This window comes from Daktulosphaira vitifoliae, unplaced genomic scaffold, assembly GCF_025091365.1.
Source record: "Daktulosphaira vitifoliae isolate Bord-2020 unplaced genomic scaffold, ASM2509136v1 Scaffold_2, whole genome shotgun sequence".
In the NCBI taxonomy this organism is placed as follows: Eukaryota; Metazoa; Arthropoda; class Insecta; order Hemiptera; family Phylloxeridae; genus Daktulosphaira; species Daktulosphaira vitifoliae.
This window is the reverse complement of record NW_026099573.1, coordinates 16,702,877-16,721,857: the sequence shown is the minus strand read 5'-3', so window position 1 is coordinate 16,721,857 and position 18,981 is coordinate 16,702,877. Positions and strand designations below refer to the sequence as shown.

The following is an 18,981-nucleotide window of genomic DNA, read 5'->3' as shown; positions in this document are numbered from 1 at the left end:
ATTTATGGATTATGTTTTAATTCTTCATATCAAAAATACTCTTATCATTTTGTCTCAAAAAAAAAAAAAAAAACAGTTGTCGTGGATTTGACTCAAACATTTCTAGTTAAATACTTTCAATATTATAGAAAATTTAATTTTTATTTAAATTTCTAAGTATACATCACTACATTTGAAGTAAACTGATTAATAAACTAGAATCTTCTAAATTTTATGTTAAGTAATTTTTGTAAGTCACACAGTATCAGTTCTATCATCAACAGGTAAGAAGAATATACTTAAGGTTTATAAGCATGTATTAGGTCGTCAGTAGAAATAATAGTACGCAGAAAAATTATTAATTTATTAATTAAAAAAAAAATTTACAGGGGAACAAGATTTTCGAGTACTTACTTTAGCTGAACAATTTATTGCAGCAATGCCTGAACACATAAAGGTGATTGCTTCATTTATAATTGAATATTGTTTAAGAAATTTTTTGTAATAATTAATGAAATTATTAATTTTAAAAGTTTTATACTAGAAAATTTCACGTGACTAAATAGGTGTTTGTGTTATAACACAAGTTCAAAATGTTTATTTTTTTGTCACAATTTATGGAAGAAATTTTATTTATTAACTAATTTATAGATAGTTCTTAACTTGTTAAGCTAATAAAACTTTAATTTGATACAAATTTTAAGAATATAAGTTTTCTAAATCTTGGTAAAAATAAAAAATTTTTTTTCGTAAAGCATTAAACTTTTATTAGTATATTTATCTTGAGAAAATATTGAGCAAAAACTAAAAATAATTATGATACGGTAAAGAACTTTATTAAAATAACTCCCAAAACCACATCATACTAAAAGTTAAGTATTTTACAGTTTTCATTACTTAATTTAATCAACAAATATTTTGTTTTTCTTTATTATTCTAGAAAATATTTTACTAATATTGTAGATTAATACGGCTTAAATAATAATAGATATTTAACTGCCATAAGTTTAACCACCTAATAAATGTCACATCGAAGCATATAAATAGTAACATTTTAATGGTACAAAATTTTTAAAACAAATTTTTTATTCAAACTTGAAACTATTATAAAATAGTATCTAATAAAGTTCCACATTTATTTTCTTTTATCATATTAACTTTACTCTCGTTTAAAATACACAAATTTCTTTTAGTAAATTGTAAGTAATTTGTTTTCTTTTCTATTTCAACAATTTGTTTTTTTGCATTATCTAAATTTCTTATTAAATCATTAATATACTCATTTAACTTTTCTGAAATCTGCAAGTACATTATAATGAATTATAAATAATAAATATGCAGTAGTTAATAACTTTAAATTTCATGTAAAATATAATTACAAGTTCTAATTGTTCAGATTCAGTACACGAATATGCTTTATTTTCAGAAATTTGCTTTTGAAGTTTTTTTATAGTCAACATGTATATATCAGTTTGCTCTTTTAATAAATTTTCCAATGACGATATTTGGGCATTAGATTCTTTTTTAATTAAGTTTAATTCAGATTTCAACTGTACAATACTATTTTTTGTATCCATATAACGTTGTTCAATTTCAGAATGTTCTTTTTCTAAACTTGCTAATTCATCCCTAAAATGATAAAGTTTATCTGAGTTATTGGAAAAAAATATTGAAGTTAGTTTAGCTACAATTAGTGGCATTAAATAATTAATGTTACGTAAATTCAACATCATAAATTGTAGCTAAATTAAATTTAATATTTGTTTTTGTTTGGCATCATTTTTTAACGTACTTATACTCTGTATTTCTAGCTTCCATAGCTAAAATTTCAGGCGTTTTCATTGAATTCAAAATTAATTTTTTTTTTCTATCCTTCTAAAATATTAAGTTCATACATTAAGGAAAGATAATATATTTTTAAGAATTCTTTATACTATTTCTTTTAATTGAGTACTTAAACTTTCAATTTCTTTATCTAATTCTGTTTTTAATTTCTTTTGCTCTGATATTTTTGCTTGTGTTGCAACTAACGCAAAAGGTAAATTATCGATTTGTTTTTGTCGCTTTTTGTAATATTCCTAATAAAAATGTATATTTTTAATAATAATTTTTTATAATAAAAAAAAACCCAGCACAGTAGGATGACGGCACAGTGGGATCGTGGCATATTTGGGTCCAGTATAGATGATATCTTACAGTGATTAAAATCACTATCATAAAAAACGCTTCGATGCAAATCTGTAGATAGTGTTAAATTAAAAAAAAAAAATTTGTTAAAATAGCCTATTTTTGAATATGGCAGCCATTTGCGCATAGAAGATAGGTCGTCGGGACAATTTTTTTTTTTTTCATTTTATAGTACATAAAATAAGCTTTAATTTGATATATGTTTAAAGAACACAGTATTTCCGGAACATTTTCAAAAATTAAGTTGAAAAAGTTAGTTTTTGTAAAAAAGTTGCCATTTTAAATCCCCCCCAATGTGCAAGTTAAGTGTTAGATTTTCAAAAAAATGATATCAAATGAAAGGAAAATATTTAAGGTTTTATTATAAAAAAAAATTATGTTGATTTGTTTATTTTTGAAAAAGTTATGGAAGTTTTAAGAAAAAAAAGTGAGAAAAATGACAAAATTTATGGATAATTAAATTTGTAATTTTTTTGGATATTTCCCCCATTTGTGGGTAACGAGGGAATTTTTTTCAATTTTTAAGGGTAATGTCTTCAACTAGATACAATTTGAGATCTTTTGACGTATTTTTGAAAGAAATCGGTTCGGTGAGAGCTAAGAAAGAGTGGTAACAGACACAAAGAAAAAACACATTATACTAAAATTAATATCTTCTCCGCTTCACATCGAAGCTAAAATGTATATATTAATAATATTAAATTATAAGTTTTTGATAGTATATGAACTGTTTATTAATTACTGTAAGACATTGATATTTATCTTGCCATTCTTTTGTTAATCTAGCCTTTTCACGACATAAATGTTCGTTTTGAATTTTTTTTATTTCTTTTTGTTGTAAAGCATCCATGTACTATTTTATAAAATAATTAATTTTTTTATACGAGCAATTATTTAAGTATAATGTTAAATTACTTTATTTTTTTTAATTTCTATTTCGCTTTTTTGATATTCAGCAGTTGACTGCAATGATTCTAAACGGTTTTTACTTTCTTTAATTTTTTCAGCATAGATATGCATAGTATTTTGAAATTCATCGTCATTAGGTTCAGTCATCTAGAATTTAAACAATATACTATTATAAAATTAATATAATGTTTATAAAAAAGAGTACTTTTTTAAAATTTGCAATTTTTCTAGATTTATCATGAATTTCTTCTTTGACTTTTGTTAGTTCATTATTAAATAAAATTGTTTGTTTTTTTGTATCATCTAATTGTACACGATACTTAGATATTTCTTGTAGAATTGAACTAAATTTAAATCATCATAAGCTTTGTATTGATTATAAATATTGAAGAATATTTCAGAGATAGTTAAACTAAACAAATATTAAGAGAACCTTAACTCATTTTAATTCTATATCTTAGCTAAAAGTTAGTATAATTTCCTTTTTTTATAGAATATCGAACTTTTACTCGAATTCATCCTGTACATTTTGATAACAATTGTTTAACTGCTCAATACTATTAGTCTTAGATTGATAGTCTGTCTCTTCATTTTGGTTCTATAAATATCAATATTTTTATCAAACATTCATAATTTATAATACTTAATAGATCTTATTTACAGGATATTCGATAGAATGTAGTACATTTTTTACAATTTCTAATCGACCTTGTTCTGATCGCAACTCATACATTTCCCTTTTTAATCTCATTATTTCATTGGTCATAATATCAATTTTAAATTGCTAAAAGCTTTTCAATTAGTATTTTATATTTTTAGAAGTTTAATAACTATTTACCATTTCTTTTTTACCCGGAAAAATTGTCTCGCCTGATTTTGTTTGGTTAAATGGTGCCTATAAAAAAATATAAGTGAGTTCTGTAAAACTCAAATAAATTTATTTTTAATTACTTACTCTAGCACGTAATAATTTAGTGAATTTTAAACTTTTCTTATCCTGTGAAAATAAATGTCATTATATAATATAATAATGAAAAGTGTAACTAAATTTTTATTAATGTGTATCCAGCGTGATTTTTTTTAATGTTAGTCATTCTATTTTTTCTAAAATAATAAAATTACAGACATTTTTTGATTTTTTTAAAGTATTGACATATATTTTGATTTATTAATTCTCACTTTAAAATATAAATAGGTTTGAAATGTGAACAATGATTATTTTTATCATCAGACATTTTTCGTCCACAATCGTACCGCGATATAAAAATTTTCATATCATCTGTAATGTTAAAGTGATATTATGGAACCATTTAAAAATATTTTTAGTTACATATACTTTTTCGATAGAAATCATTAAATTTTTATTGATTCCAACCCTTATGACTTGTAAGAATGTCAATATTATATTTTAAATGCCAGCATACTTATTTAAAATGTTCAAATATTTGAAAATTATAAAATTAAAAAAATAAATATTTAAAAACATATTATAATATATTATAAATTTTTGGCGTACTTCTCTCTCTAGATGTAAAATATTATATATATATTAAATATTATATTATATTTTATAATGCTTAAATGGTACCCATAATGAATATATAATAACTCAATGTACATAAAGTTATGTGTAAATAAAAAAGCAAAAATAATTGTATGGTATTATTATTAATTTAGAAGAAAACGAGTGGCTCACATTAATAGAATCACGCTGTACAGGGTTATTGATTTTTCGTTGACCACATGATTTCTCCATGTATAATAATTATATTAGAAAAAACTTTTTCATTATTTATATATATAAATCTTTTACACCTTATAAGGGTATCAATTTTATATTAGTTTTGATGCGAAACTGAAAATGTATTAATTTTACCCTATCGTTTTTTTTATTTTTGTTACCACAAACGCTTAACTCTCTCTAGACTAATTTTGTCAGAAGATCGCAAATTGTAACTAACTAAAGAAATACTCACAAAATTTCGCTCTGTAATTTTAGAAATACTTTACTTGTAACATGTTATTCTTTCTTGTAGATATATTTTTTTAGGGTCTAATCCTTAACCTACTCAAGAGTGGGATTTAATTAAGTTTTGGAACGTCCCGGAAAAATTGACACCTTTATATATCTTGAATTAAAGGTTGTGTAATATACTTAATTTTGTAAAAATAAATTGACCTATGGAATCACATGTTTTACATAAAAATGGACACTAAATATGAACAAAATGGACAATTTTTGTGTAAAATCAAAAATTCCGAAAATTTATTAGAATTGTTTTACCAATATTTTTCTAGGTAGGATATTTTACAATTTAGTATATTCTATAGGCGTATTATGAAAGATAAAATAGAGTAATATCCCCCCTTACCACCATAAAAGATTTTTCGTGAAACTATCTTTGCGCAATAGATTTTTTGTTTTTTAATGAAAACATATAAGTTTACTACTTTATGTAGTAGATAATTTCTTAATTTAAAAAATGACTGCTCGATAACAACTTTTAAATTAGTAGTTTATCAATTATTAAGTATTTATAGCAGTGACTGGTGTGTAACGCGGGTAATGTTATTTTTATCATTTCTCTTGCTTAGATTAAACTATTCATATTTTCTGAAATAATGATTCAGAAATTGTTATTGACCTGTAATATTTTTAATTAGATTATGTTTTAATAAGTAGGTTTCTTAAATATATATGTTGTAATTTAAAAAAATTAAATTTGAATCATTAGGCATAAAGAATTGCCCTATACTCAATATTTATAAAGTAAGAATCATATGTAACCCTGTTTTTTTTACACGACCGGCATTATTGTGGGCCGCCCTGGAACTGCCGTGAGGCATTACTACAGGGTCATATGTAATCCATATAATTACAAAAAATTGGTTCTTAGATTATTTAGCCATGTCATGTTTCATATATTTATTATTATTATTAAGAAGATATAATTAATATTGAAAAAATACTTCTTCTACTAGTTTTGTTTGGAGACAATCATTCTGGTTTTCTATCAATTTCATATTTGTTTTTAATTCTTCAATAGTATCTTTAATTACATCATTCGATATTTCATCTTTATCTTTATTATACTCCAGCGCTTGAATTTGATTTAATTTTGAGATATTTTTCAAAACATCATCACATTGGTCTATCTGCGCCTTAATTAACCAGAAGAATGATTTATTAAAATTTTACTACCATCTACTGGGTTAACACTATCAAAGATTTTGATAAATCATAAATTTTAATATTTACATACATTACAATTGAATGTATGTTTTGCATCTAGGCATTTAAAGTCTATAAAATCAATTTTTAATGACGAGCTTAAATCTTTTAAAATAGATCCAAGATTATTTACTGCTACATTGAGATCTTCTTTTAGTTTTTTTAATTGATCTGAGTTTTCTTTGGCGTGTTCAACCTATTTTTATTTACAGTTAACACCAAACGTTTTATAGTTATCATTTTATACTTAATACTAATTATACTTTTATATATTGATATATATATACCAACATTTTGTACTTTTACTATTATTTTATTCAATGTAGTTATGCGAGCCGTAAGTTCTGTTGCATTTTGAAGAGAATTTGTTATTGATTTTTCACAATTTAATCTATTTTCACAGCTCATGTTAATATTAAAGATCTTTTTTTAGAACTCTTATAGTAAAAATTAATTGAATAACAATAAGTAATATTTGCTCTCAATTGTTTAAAAAATAACTTTTAAATTAATTTGTTTACGTTTAGAAATTATTAAGAGCCAATAAGGTGAAATAATAAAATAAAATAATAAATGTTATAGAATGAAAATAAATCATGTGGTAGTATTTCCAATCCGTTTTTATTTGAAGTTGTAGAAGATCCGGCATCATCAATATCATCATGCTGTTTTGAATTGAAATCAGCCCACAATGAATGTAATGACGAAGTGTACCGGTAATTTATTAACTTTTTTCAATTAAATACAGGATTTTGGATTTGTTATATAAATCCGATGATTAATCCAATATTTCTTATACAAGTCATATAAAATAATGTTTTTTTTTAAAGACAACATGAAAGAGAAAGTGAAACGCCATCATCAAGTACGAGTATAAGCTTAAGCCCAATGTCAAGTATATCACAGTACTCACCATCTTCACCGCCTCCTTCAGCCCAAGATTTATGTGAATTTCTTCACGCTTCATCGAATAATCAGTTTTTTGAAAATAATTTTTCTAAAATAACACTTTCTGGTAAGCAATTATTTAAAAATATTTAATTATTATTATTTTTTGTATAATGATTTTAGCCATTGAACAAAGAGAATTATACGATGCTGCAAAAACTATTCAAAAAGCGTACCGGACTTACAAAAAAAGAGAAGAGCATAAAGAAATGATAGCTGCTTCAGTTATTCAGACATGTTATCGCCGTTATAAACAGGTTTGTTAAATATTCACGTAATAGGTGCAAAATATATCATATTTTTATTATTATTACTCTACAAATAAGTTATAATCTTATTAGTTGTAAATTGTTAACATCAAAAAATTTATGAAACTATATTTGTACTGTATTTTTAGTTCGCATACTACAAACAAATGAATAGAGCTGCTATAGTAATACAAAAACAATTCCGTTCATATAGGAGAAATAAACGATGTAAAAAAGATATATCTCGTTATTCTAATAACCCGTCCACAACCATTAAGTATGTATAAAAAAAAATAGTGAATTTAATTTTGGTCACTTTTTTATGTTTTGTTATAATTTTAAGAAAAAGTCAAACACAAAAACGGCATAACCAGGCAGCTAGAAAAATTCAAAATTTTATGAAACATAACAAAAATAAGTATGAGAATTTAAATAATAAATTAAATTAAATTAATTTTTCTTTCAACAAATTTTTTATATCAGTAATATAATAATTTGATCTCAAAATAAAATAATTATACAAACACTACAAAAATATCTATTTAATATAATAAAGTTATTTTCTTTTTTTTTTGCAGTATGTCTCCTCCTATTATTGTAAGTTTTTATATAATCAGATTAATCTGTAATATTAGTAGAAAATTTAAAAGTAGTAAATGTGTAAATATAATATACGTTGTACATATACAGAGTAATTTTTTTATCATAACCTTGTCTTGGTAAGGGTGACAATTTTGACTTTTTAAGTAAAAAAAAATATTTGAAGTTTTTTTTGATAATAAATAGCGTTTTACTATTTTTAACTTAATATGTTAATAAGGCATATAACACTTCAAACATTAGAATTATTAAATTTATACATGTATAATATACAAGAAATGACTAATACAGGGAGCTAATTACTTTTTACGACAGATATGCCTCTATATTGTTAGTTGGTGTAGTTATAAATGTTAACTTACGCCATAATGCCTTATAAACTAAAATATTACAAAAACGTTGCTTATCTGTGAACAGCGTAACCAAAAAAAAAAAAAATGTCAAATTTGTTTTTATTTTGCCTGTAATTGAGTGGACTATAGTAAAAAAATCACTCTGTATACACTAATTGAAAAAGAAAGGTGTTTTTTTTTTAATTTTTTTAAGAATTTGTAATAATATTAAAATTTTTTTTTAGTGTGACTTGTAGGAAGAAAAAGCTTCAGAACTTTTTCTTCTTCTCTATTGTTTTCTTCTTAATGTCTCGGGTTGAGAACCATAGTTCACACCTTCACTAATATTTATATTAGTATTATTTTTCATATACCAGCCTTTGATCTACATTTCTTTTATACACATTCGCTTTAAGTAATTATGTATGCAACTTAATCTTTTTCTCTCTTTAAGACATGGCTCAACAATATCGTTTTAAATTTAGATGATCGGTCTATGTTTTTTATTTTTAAAAATGAAGTAAGATATTAAAATACATTATTGAAGTCTGATTTTTTTATCTACATAAAAATAATTTAAATTTAACATATTAATATTAATTCATAGCGTAATTACATTAGCTTCAACATAAGATATTAATCGTATAGATTCGATATAATATCTAAGCAAAAATTAACTGACGCTACAATTATATTATATTGTAACATTGTTATAATATACATGCTCTAAAAAAGAATATTAGTTTATAAGTTAACAGATAAAATAAAATGAAATTTTGACGACTCAGTGATATATGGTACCATAATAGAGCAACTTTCAGAAAAACTGGACTATTAACATACATAAATAGAATATTTGTTAAAATAAAATAGTGAAAACAGTATCAAATTATTTGTATATATAATATTTTTAAATAATAAACTTAAATGATAAACTTCACTTCTATAGATAACTGAAAAAATTTTTGTTTTACCAGTACAGTATTATATGTTAATTGTAAATTTTTATTTTATACTTAAATTAGTTAAATTTTGTTTGTACTCAAGGAAACATTTTTTTTACTTATTGTGAAAAATATCTTGAGGTGACTAGCACCAATAAAAAATGTTAAATATTTTTAGTTTATTAACGTTTCCTTTTTTTCAAATTTAAACTTTAATACAGAGTAAATCTTATAACTCTAGCCATTAGGTTTCATATTTAACTAGCTGTTAAACAAGTAAATAATCAAATTAAGACAATTATAAGAACTATTAACTCTTTTTTTCGGAAGTCATTACTAATGATGGGAAATATCGAATAGTAACTATCGAAATTTTTGATAGTTTTTCACTATTTGAACTACCCGATAGCCATTCAAAAAATATTCGATAGTTACACGATATATTCGAATAGTTTTAAAAACTATTCGATATTTTATGCTAAAAATAAACTACTAATCGGTTGTATTAAAACAATTCAAATACTATTCGATAGTTTAAATTATTCGAATAAACCCTTCACTAGTTATTACTATTTTAAAATATAGAATGGAGGTGAGGTGTAGGTATAACAACATTTATCGATCGAATTTCTCCTTCTGTCCAGGTATAAAAATGTTAATAACTTTTAAAGTGCTGATTTAAAAGTTGTTATTGATCAATAATTTTCTCAATTAAATAATTATATATACGATGTAAAGCCGAGAAGGTAATGGTTTTGTGATGATGTGTGTGTGTGTGTTTTTTTTACGTCTTTCCATGAAAAATGTAATAATAGAAAAGTAAAATTATGTGAGTTATTAATCAAACTGGGATGTTGTGTTTGGTAAAATGGTTTACATTGAGGTTTTGTAGGGGTTCGTAGAATTCGTAGATCTCTTTTACGAGGTTTAATAAATAAATAAATTGAAGAGGTCCTTTAACAGCATACCGAGGTATTCGTGGAGTGATGGAGGTCTCCTCTCTGTCACATAGTCGAAATGCCTATTATTAAGGTACGACCTAGTCAATGATGATTAATTCAAGTTTGAAATCATTATGAATATGTTTGATTTATTGCTTCATCATTTTTATGTCAGTTTATTAAATCTAAAGAATTGAGGTAATGTAAATACACTATTTTGTATTTTTTTGTTGATCGCTATTTCAACTATAATTCGGAACGCGTGAAGACAACTTTATTGTTCACTTTTGATTTTTTAAATTATAAAAGTTAGATATAAAATGTTAAAACGTAAAATGTCACACTATGTGCATCGACGACAACACTGGTCCGCAGGTAATAATTTTTTGTGGGAATGTCAGCATTCCAGTAAAACTCGAACTGAATTCATAACTCGCTCTGATGTGCGAGTAGAACTGATCCTCGTTATATTATCTTTAATTCTTATCTTGGGATATTGTTGTCAGTACTTGGGAATATTTGTTTATTGTATTAAATTTTGAAGAAAAAAAATTCCTTAAATTTAGAAGTTTAAAATAATATTTCAAAGTTACAAAATATGCAAGTTATTATGAAATTTAATACATTTATCTTGAAGCATTTTTTATGATAGTAATGTTAATCAATGTTAGATACCATCTATACTTGTCTCCTCTGCGCTACGTTCCCACTGTGCAAAGTTTTATTTTATTTTATAACCGAGTGAAATAATATTTAAATAACTTAATATGTATATGTATAATCAATGCTATTGTTTTATTTTTGTTTTGTGTCTTGAACAAATCACATCTTGAAGTAACGAGGCATTGCTTGTGTAACGATTATATGTATATTACCATTAAAGAAAATAAATGACACCATTATAAGATATAAGAGATTAACAAAAAAAAAGTACTTTGATAAATCAAGAAATTTATGAAACTAAAATATATTTAAAAAAATTGTTTTAATATTATTATTATTTTAAGAGAAATTGAGTGGCTAACGTTAAAAGAATAACTCTGTAAAAAAATATTACGTACAACAGTTTTTAGTTTAAGAGAAATAAACTTGAATTATTTACTATTTCAGTTTAATGAAAGGAATTTTATCAACCGTAAAAGAGATGCTGGTTCTCAACCTAACAATGTATATCCACCAACAAAGGTTTCTCAATACTCAACGGTACAGCAATCTTCAAGCTAAAACTGTCTAAATGCCAAAAGGCTTCCTGTTCAGACGATCATTAAACTATAAATTTTATAGTTTACATTAGAGCTAAATGATATAGCGTAATTATTTCTTTATAAAATAGATATTATTAATATGTTTTACATGTCATATTATAATTTGCCATATTTTTTTTTCATTTAAACAATCTTGAGATGTTTTAAATTAAATTTAAAAAAAATAGTTTCCTGAAATTATAAACACGAAAATTTTTAATTCAATAATTTCAATTAATCACTTAGTTATGACAAATGAATTTTTGTTATTATTCTTAATAAGAAACTTTATAACTTTTAAGTATTTATTTATTTATTCAAATATTACGTAAAAGTTGATATCTCTGATTAATTCAATCGATTAGAACATTAATGAATAAAATTAATTTCTAAAATTTAGATAAATAGAAAAAAAAATTAATCTGTTTTATTATAATTTTTGTTTTAAAATGTAATATTTATGAAAATTCTCCAAATAAAACTAACAAATAGAAACGTATATTAATCATTATTAATAATAAAACATACCACATATTTTGTTGAAAATGTTAGTATTTGAAGTTTAATGTTATATTTAATAACTTACTCTGAACATTTCAATAATTCATTATATTTATTAGAACATAAAAAGCTAAAATCTTTTAAATCCATTACGTTTTATGCATTAATGCTCATTAAAAAATATGATGAAGCTCTAAATTTTTCTTTATTTTACACTTATGGAGTCTTTAAGTGTATTTGATCTTCAAAATTTATTCAACATTAAAGGTATAATTATTAAAAATCAGCAAATATATAAAAGTTCTTAATATATATTTTTTAATTGAATCTTCAGATTTTTCTATAGAATCAATATTTTATTTTTTGCGTTTGTTAAAAATGAATTTTTGCATTATATGTTTCTGAATATTTCATCATTTAGAATGAAATTTAAAAAATTAAACTAATAGTATAACTGACTTTTTAGAAGTTTTTTGAGACAAAAATATGCTACATTTTTTGAAAATCAAAATTTCATTGTTAAAATAAATTTTTTAAAACCTGTCATAAATAACTTAAATCTTCTATTATACTCGAATATAAAAAATCTAACATCTGCATTGATTTTTTTAAATTATTAATTTTTTTAGATTAACTAAAAGTTACCATACTTTTGAGCAAAAATACATTGTATTTTTTAGAAATTGTGTAACTTTAAGAGAACTTATTCTACAACTGATAATAGGTAAAGTTTTGATGATTGGTAAAATTATCAATATAATATTATAATATATTTTTTTTTGTACAATATATTATATTGTATAGACTATGACGTTAAATAAAATGATTGAATAATTCTTTAATAATATATTTATTAAATTAATATAAAAATTTGTTTATACAATATTCTATTACTCTTTAATTAAATAATTAATATTTAAGAACTAAATTTATTTATTTATTTTAGAATTAATATTTAAGAATATTTGTTATTTTTAAGAAATTTAATTTTGAGAATTAGAAATTTGTTGCCTTAATAAGTTCTTATATTTACTTAAATTTATTATCATTATATATTTTTCTATCAAATATTTTATTTGTATGCTTTAAATCAACTAATTTTTGTAGGTATTATGTATTTTAATAGAACTTGATTCGTCCAAATACTTATAAATCTTTAACATAATTGTACTTAAAAGTTTGTTTATTTAGTACTGCTCAATATTAAATTTAAAATACTTTTTTAATAATAAATACGTTTTTACTATCAGGAATATAATTTATATTTAAATGAATTACTATTATATTATATATTTACAATTTTCCTATTATAAAACACCATTTTAGCGTTTATTAACTATTGTAAAACTTTTAGAATGCCATTGAATTATATTTACGAATAACCTTTTTTTTTTTAATAAATTTTTTTTCTCTTATTTTATGTTTTTATTATTCAACCTATTTAATAGTACATAATTTACTTATTTTTGAGCATTTTTGATTTCTTGATACTAGAAAACTAAAAATTATTATTATTTACAATATTTTTAATTACTGAATATTTGATATATTCTGTACAATTGTATTTTTTATCATAATCTATTGTATTTTTAAGTATTGTACGGATTTTGAAATCACTCGAACACTATTAAACAGTTATAGTGGTACTATTCAAATTGTACAAGTTTAAAGTAAACTCCAGTTGCAAAAATATGCCAGGATGCTGAAAAATTAAATATGTTTAACATGTATCTTACTCGCCAAAAATATAAAAAACGCTATATTTATTGTAATTATTATGATCGAATCCTTCCGCGTCTGCTTTTGAAGACTTTTCCCAACGCAGTCGTGCTCTTCTCAGTTACCTTTAGCGATATGATTCTCATCAATTAAATATTGAACTTATTTTTTGCTATGCAGATTTGTCCATGTCAACCTTTCTTTTTAATTTTTTTTTCAATGTCCGGTCCTTAAAACAGTTCTTTGATTTCACAGTTGTCGTTTACGCCATTTTCCATGTAGATGTTGATACAGGGGCCATAGTTATTTCCTATGATTTTCTTTTCAAAAATTTTTAATATTGTATCATCCATTTTCTATGTATTAATAGTTACGAAATCTCCTCCTCTGAGGAAAGCCACTATAGCTATTTGTGGGCTTATGAAGCATTAAAATATATATATACAGACTGATTTTTTTATCATAACCCACTCATTTACTTATAGAATAAAAATAATTTAAATCTTTAACTATGTAGTCCTTTATGCCTGTAAGGGTGTTAGTAAATTAAAAACTTTGTTTTTTTAAATGGGAACACATATGTTTAATTTAATAAAATATTTGAGTTTTTAAACTAATAGTAAATGGCATTTGAATTTTTAATATAATTTTATTCGTTAATTAGATATAAAATTTTAGTTTCAAATTTTTAAATTAATATACATATATACTACACAAGGAATTACATATATACAGATAGCTAATTGGTCTTTTTGACGTCACTATCACAGTCACGAAATGTTTATTGTTAATTATGACTATCAATAGATATGCTTTTTGTATTGTCAGTTGGTGTATTTATAAAACCACAACAATGTTACTTATTACAATTGATAAAAATTGCTGCGTATCTGCCAATATTGACGTCATAAAATCCAATTAACCACCTGTATTTGAAATAACTCGTGTATTATACATGAATATTAACTTGAAGATTTCAAATTTTAAAATTTTATGTCTAATAAACAAAAAAAGAAATATAAAAGGAATATAAAAGGAATTAAAATTATTTATAAGTCACATATATTATGATATAATACATAAATATTTAACACAGATATTATTTTGTATTGTATTGTTACTATCAGAATTCAGTTTGTATTGTAAGTGGACATAAATTATCTTCAGCTGAGTCATATAGTTATTATAGGATTTCATATATTGGTAAAATATTATTTCGAATACCTTTAGAAATATACTTTTTTGAATCATTATATCAAATCTAAAAATTATTTTATATTTTACTTATTTAATAAAATATAATACTCTGCTACAAAGAATCAAAGCCAAAAATATTAAATATTCATATTTTGTATTATAAAATGTTATATATTTTCTTTGAAAAATATTCCTAATAATTTATAATATAATATAATTATTATGTTATAAATTAAAAAACGCCGAATACTTATAATAAACATTAATTTTAATATATTTATTCTAAGTTTTATAATTCATTAAAGCCTCTAATATTGAAGACTATATAAATTGCATGATTTAGATTCATAAATTTTTTTTTTAGATTTTAAAAAAGTATTTACCTTGTATTTAAAGAGTAGTTTAATTTTAAAATTACAAATAATTAATAAATGTTCAGAATTTTTCATATCAAAAGATAATTTAGTATGTTGTAATATCAACGCATATTACTTTTAAATAATTCTTAAAATATTTGAATATAAATTATAAGAAAAGTACAGTGTCATTATACAAAAATTGTTACAAAAAATGTAATAATACAAAAATTAAGATAAAAATAGGGTGGTATGTATGTATTGTGTATATTGACCAAGTTTATGTATGTTTGGAGATTTGGTCAATTGGTGAGCAACGAGGTTGTGTCGGGGTTGTAGAGTCCGAGGGTTTAGAACAATAAAGACAAGTAGTTATAAAAATAATAATTAAGGTTCGTCTTATAGAGATATTATAAATGATCCAACCAGAAAGTACCTGAAATAATACACTGAGGCAACGAAGAGGCGGTGGTCATCTCACGAATACCATCTAATGTGATTATGTAAAGGTATAAACTAGTCAGTAATGATTAATTATAGTTCAAAAATGAACATAAATATATCATCTATTGCTTTATCATTTTTCACTCAGATTATTAATTCTAAATAATTGGGTTAATGTGAATTTACTTACTTTTTGTGTATTTTATAGTGATTTATTATAATACTTTGTGTTTTAATTTCAAAATGTTTAATGATGTTCAAAAATGACCAACGTCCTTTTTGATGATTGCTTTATAGATTTCCGAATTTTCAGAAAGATAAATAAATGAGTTTTATACGCATTAATATGTACTAATGACAACATGGGGTCCCGGCTAGTTTAAGAAAATAAACTGGACAAAATAATTCTGAATTCTATATTTAATTCAAAATTGCTCTCTCTTAAAAAATCATTGTCTTTTTATATTATTTTTAATTACCCCAATCATAGGATGTATCGTCAGCGTTTTTAGTGATTTTCAGTTTCTTGTAAATTGAACATAACATGATTATTATTTTAAGATAATTATCAATTTAGCATGTATAATTTATCATAAAATTTTTTAACTATCCCCTTAAGAAATTTAGGATATAATAAACAATTTTTAATTGAAAAAAAATTATTAAAAATTAACAATTTATTTTTAACGTTTTGATCCATAGACTAAATGAGGTAATTTATTAGAAAAATATATTTTTTTCATATTAAAGCATGTTGTTTGTTTTTGAGCTATTTATGAAGTTTAATAACGTTAATTGTTATATTATTGATATGAAAGCAAAAAAGTGTGTCAGTTAGTTCCAGTTTGCCTTACTGAGGATAGTTAAAGATATCAGCAAACCATTGAATTTTTCTATTTATTGATTATAAAAAAAAATATTCACGATAAAAATTTTTTAACATTTTAGCTTGTTTTCAAGTTGGTTTTACTACAATACTTTTATTTGAAACTGGGCACATCAGACATTGTTATATGACAGACTTGGTCACATCATACGACTTTTTACTGCAATATAATCAAATATAATTATTTTTATTGAAAAATATTTTTTTTTTCAGCGTTAGAATAATTTAATTTTAAGATGCATGTTATAAATGAAATTATTTTTCACAGCTTTGCAAACACGCAAAACTGTAAGTGGATATAAATTATCTTCAGCTGAGTCATGCAGTTATTATAGAATTTCATACGATGGTAAAATATTATTTTGAATAACTTTAGAAATAAGTTTTTGAATCATTATATCAAATCTAAAAATTATTTTACATTTTATTTATTAAATAAAATACACCTAATACTTGTAATAAAAATTAATTTTAATATATTTATACAAAGTTTTGTAATTTATCAAAGCCTCTAATATTGAAGACTATATAAATTGCATGATTTATATTCATTAATCTGTTTTTTAGATTTTAAAATTGTATTTACCTAGTATTTAAAGGGTATTTTTATTTTAAAATTACAAATAATTAATAAATACACAGAATTTTTCATAACAAAAGATAATTTAGTATGTTGTAATATCAACGCATATTATTTTTAAATAAATTTTAAAATATTTGAATGTAAATTATAATAAAAGTACAGTGTCACAAAAATTGTATTATGTATCCAACTGATGGCATAAAAATGCTTTGTAATTTAAATATATATTTTTTTATGTAATAGTTATTTAAGTCATGATTACGCTTCCTTTTTTTATCACGACCGGCATTTTTGTGCGCCGCCCTGGAACTACCGTTAGGCATTACTTCAGGGTGGCCCACGCCATCTCTATAATTCACAACGTGATGTGTCCCCTTCTCGTTATCCGAAACACAGAGTGGGAACCGTTTGGCAAAATAACTCATAAGTCACAAGAACCTAAGGCCTAAACCAGCGTCTCAGATCCTCCTGTGTCGGGCGGCGTGACTGCCTCTGTCTCAGGTGTTCCGCTTCCACCTTCTTTTTCAAGATGGATCCAGCAAATGCCTGAACGAGCCTCCACGCCCCCCGGCTTACCAACATCAGGTCCACCATGGACCCTACTCAGAACCCAAAGAGTCCCGCTCCTGGGCCCACGCCTCGTACCGTAAGAGGGTGTAAATAATATGCTGAGGTATTTTTGCAGTAGTTGGGGTCTTGGCCTCCCATCTGACATGACGATGAGTGGTGAAGACCTCCTCTCTGACACGAAGTATACGATCAAGCACTAACTAATGATTAATAAGTAAATTAAATGATTTTTGAATCAATCTATTGCTTTACCATTCTTTACTCAGACTGTTAATTCTAAAGTATTGGGATAATACTAGTTTACTTACTTCTTTTAGATAATTTATATAAAGCTCGTCAATAGTTAAAATGTTTAAGTATGAAACTCTTTTTTAAATTGTACTAATACGCACACAAGAATTTTTTATAATGTCTCTTTTTATATAAATAAATAAAATATCTACACAAAATAATTATGCATCTATATCGTATTAAAATGTTCTGACGATAACACTTCAAAGGGTCACGGCTACTTAAGAAATGTAAACTTGACAAAAAAATTCCTAGCTTGCTTGCTAGCTCTTTCTGATGTATAAGCATAGCTAAGCATTTTTTATATTATTTTAATTACCACCATCATGGAATGTTGTAGTCAGTGCTTTTAGTGATTTTTAGTTAATTGTATTAAATTGAACATAACATGATTATTATTTTAAGATAAGATGCACAGTATACAATTATTATTTTAACATGTATATACAACGTGTATTATACATATAGAGTAAATAGTATACAACAGTGAATGTGCTATGACAGGTAAATTAATTATTGTTTGTTGTATACATAATATATAATATGTATAATATAATATACAGATTATAAATTGTTCATCAATAAATGTAAGAAGCGTAATGCAAAGCTTTGGGCATATTACAACAAATAGGTCACAAAAATATTAATACAGTAGAAATCATGTAAAAGTCTTAAAAATACGATATAACTGGTTTTGTTTATTTTTACTTATTTATTTTCATTTTGTTCTACACTTGTTCGTTAAAAAAAAAAAATCTAATAGATAAATTTTCTATGCCAACATACTAGATTTATTATTCCATGGTCAGTTAATTAATTATTAATCTAACTAAAGTTATTATATTATGACATTTTTTAATTAGGGGAAAA

The 18,981-nt window shown here is 23.7% G+C and overlaps 2 protein-coding genes and 1 long non-coding RNA gene across 8 annotated transcripts in view; 2 read left to right on the top strand and 1 right to left on the bottom strand.

Annotated features, from left to right (window-relative positions):
- Window positions 1–11,827, top strand: part of LOC126898521 (calmodulin-binding transcription activator 1) — a 67,455-nt gene extending 55,628 nt beyond the window's left edge. For 4 of the 6 annotated variants that reach the window (XM_050672625.1, XM_050672629.1, XM_050672624.1 and 1 more), the window contains 8 exons: window positions 369–436; window positions 6,890–7,023; window positions 7,138–7,322; window positions 7,379–7,512; window positions 7,653–7,780; window positions 7,847–7,921; window positions 8,082–8,100; window positions 11,431–11,826. In XM_050672625.1, the coding sequence (XP_050528582.1) occupies window positions 369–436; window positions 6,890–7,023; window positions 7,138–7,322; window positions 7,379–7,512; window positions 7,653–7,780; window positions 7,847–7,921; window positions 8,082–8,100; window positions 11,431–11,544 (857 nt within the window). In that variant the 3' untranslated portion in view covers window positions 11,545–11,826. Of the gene's footprint in view, window positions 1–368; window positions 437–6,889; window positions 7,024–7,137; window positions 7,323–7,378; window positions 7,513–7,652; window positions 7,781–7,846; window positions 7,922–8,081; window positions 8,101–11,430 lie in introns of all 6 variants that reach the window. The other 2 variants (XM_050672628.1, XM_050672627.1) reach the window with 1 other exon arrangement.
- Window positions 1,400–3,367, bottom strand: LOC126898531 (uncharacterized). Its single transcript, XM_050672647.1, has 5 exons — window positions 3,281–3,367; window positions 3,082–3,241; window positions 2,909–3,019; window positions 1,772–2,057; window positions 1,400–1,608 (listed from the first exon to the last, which is right to left on the bottom strand). Exons 2-4 carry the CDS (start codon window positions 3,220–3,222, stop codon window positions 1,908–1,910), a joined length of 402 nt encoding a protein of 133 aa, XP_050528604.1. The 5' UTR covers window positions 3,223–3,241; window positions 3,281–3,367; the 3' UTR covers window positions 1,400–1,608; window positions 1,772–1,907.
- Window positions 11,828–14,900: 3,073 nt separating the features above from the next.
- Window positions 14,901–17,117, top strand: LOC126898533 (uncharacterized). The gene is made up of 3 exons (XR_007702293.1): window positions 14,901–14,987; window positions 15,743–15,846; window positions 16,730–17,117. It is a non-coding gene; the product is annotated as an uncharacterized LOC126898533 (long non-coding RNA).
- Window positions 17,118–18,981: the final 1,864 nt, after the last annotated feature.

Excerpts from the sequence above, each read along its gene's own strand:
- LOC126898531 (XM_050672647.1), bottom strand. The coding sequence starts at position 3,222 with ATGACTGAACCTAATGACGATGAATTTCAAAATACTATGCATATCTAT. Across the intron at positions 3,020-3,081 it reads TAGAAATTAAAAAAAATAAA|TACATGGATGCTTTACAACA; the intron begins GTAATTTAACAT and ends TTTATAAAATAG. Across the intron at positions 2,058-2,908 it reads ATAAATATCAATGTCTTACA|GAATATTACAAAAAGCGACA; the intron begins GTAATTAATAAA and ends CATTTTTATTAG.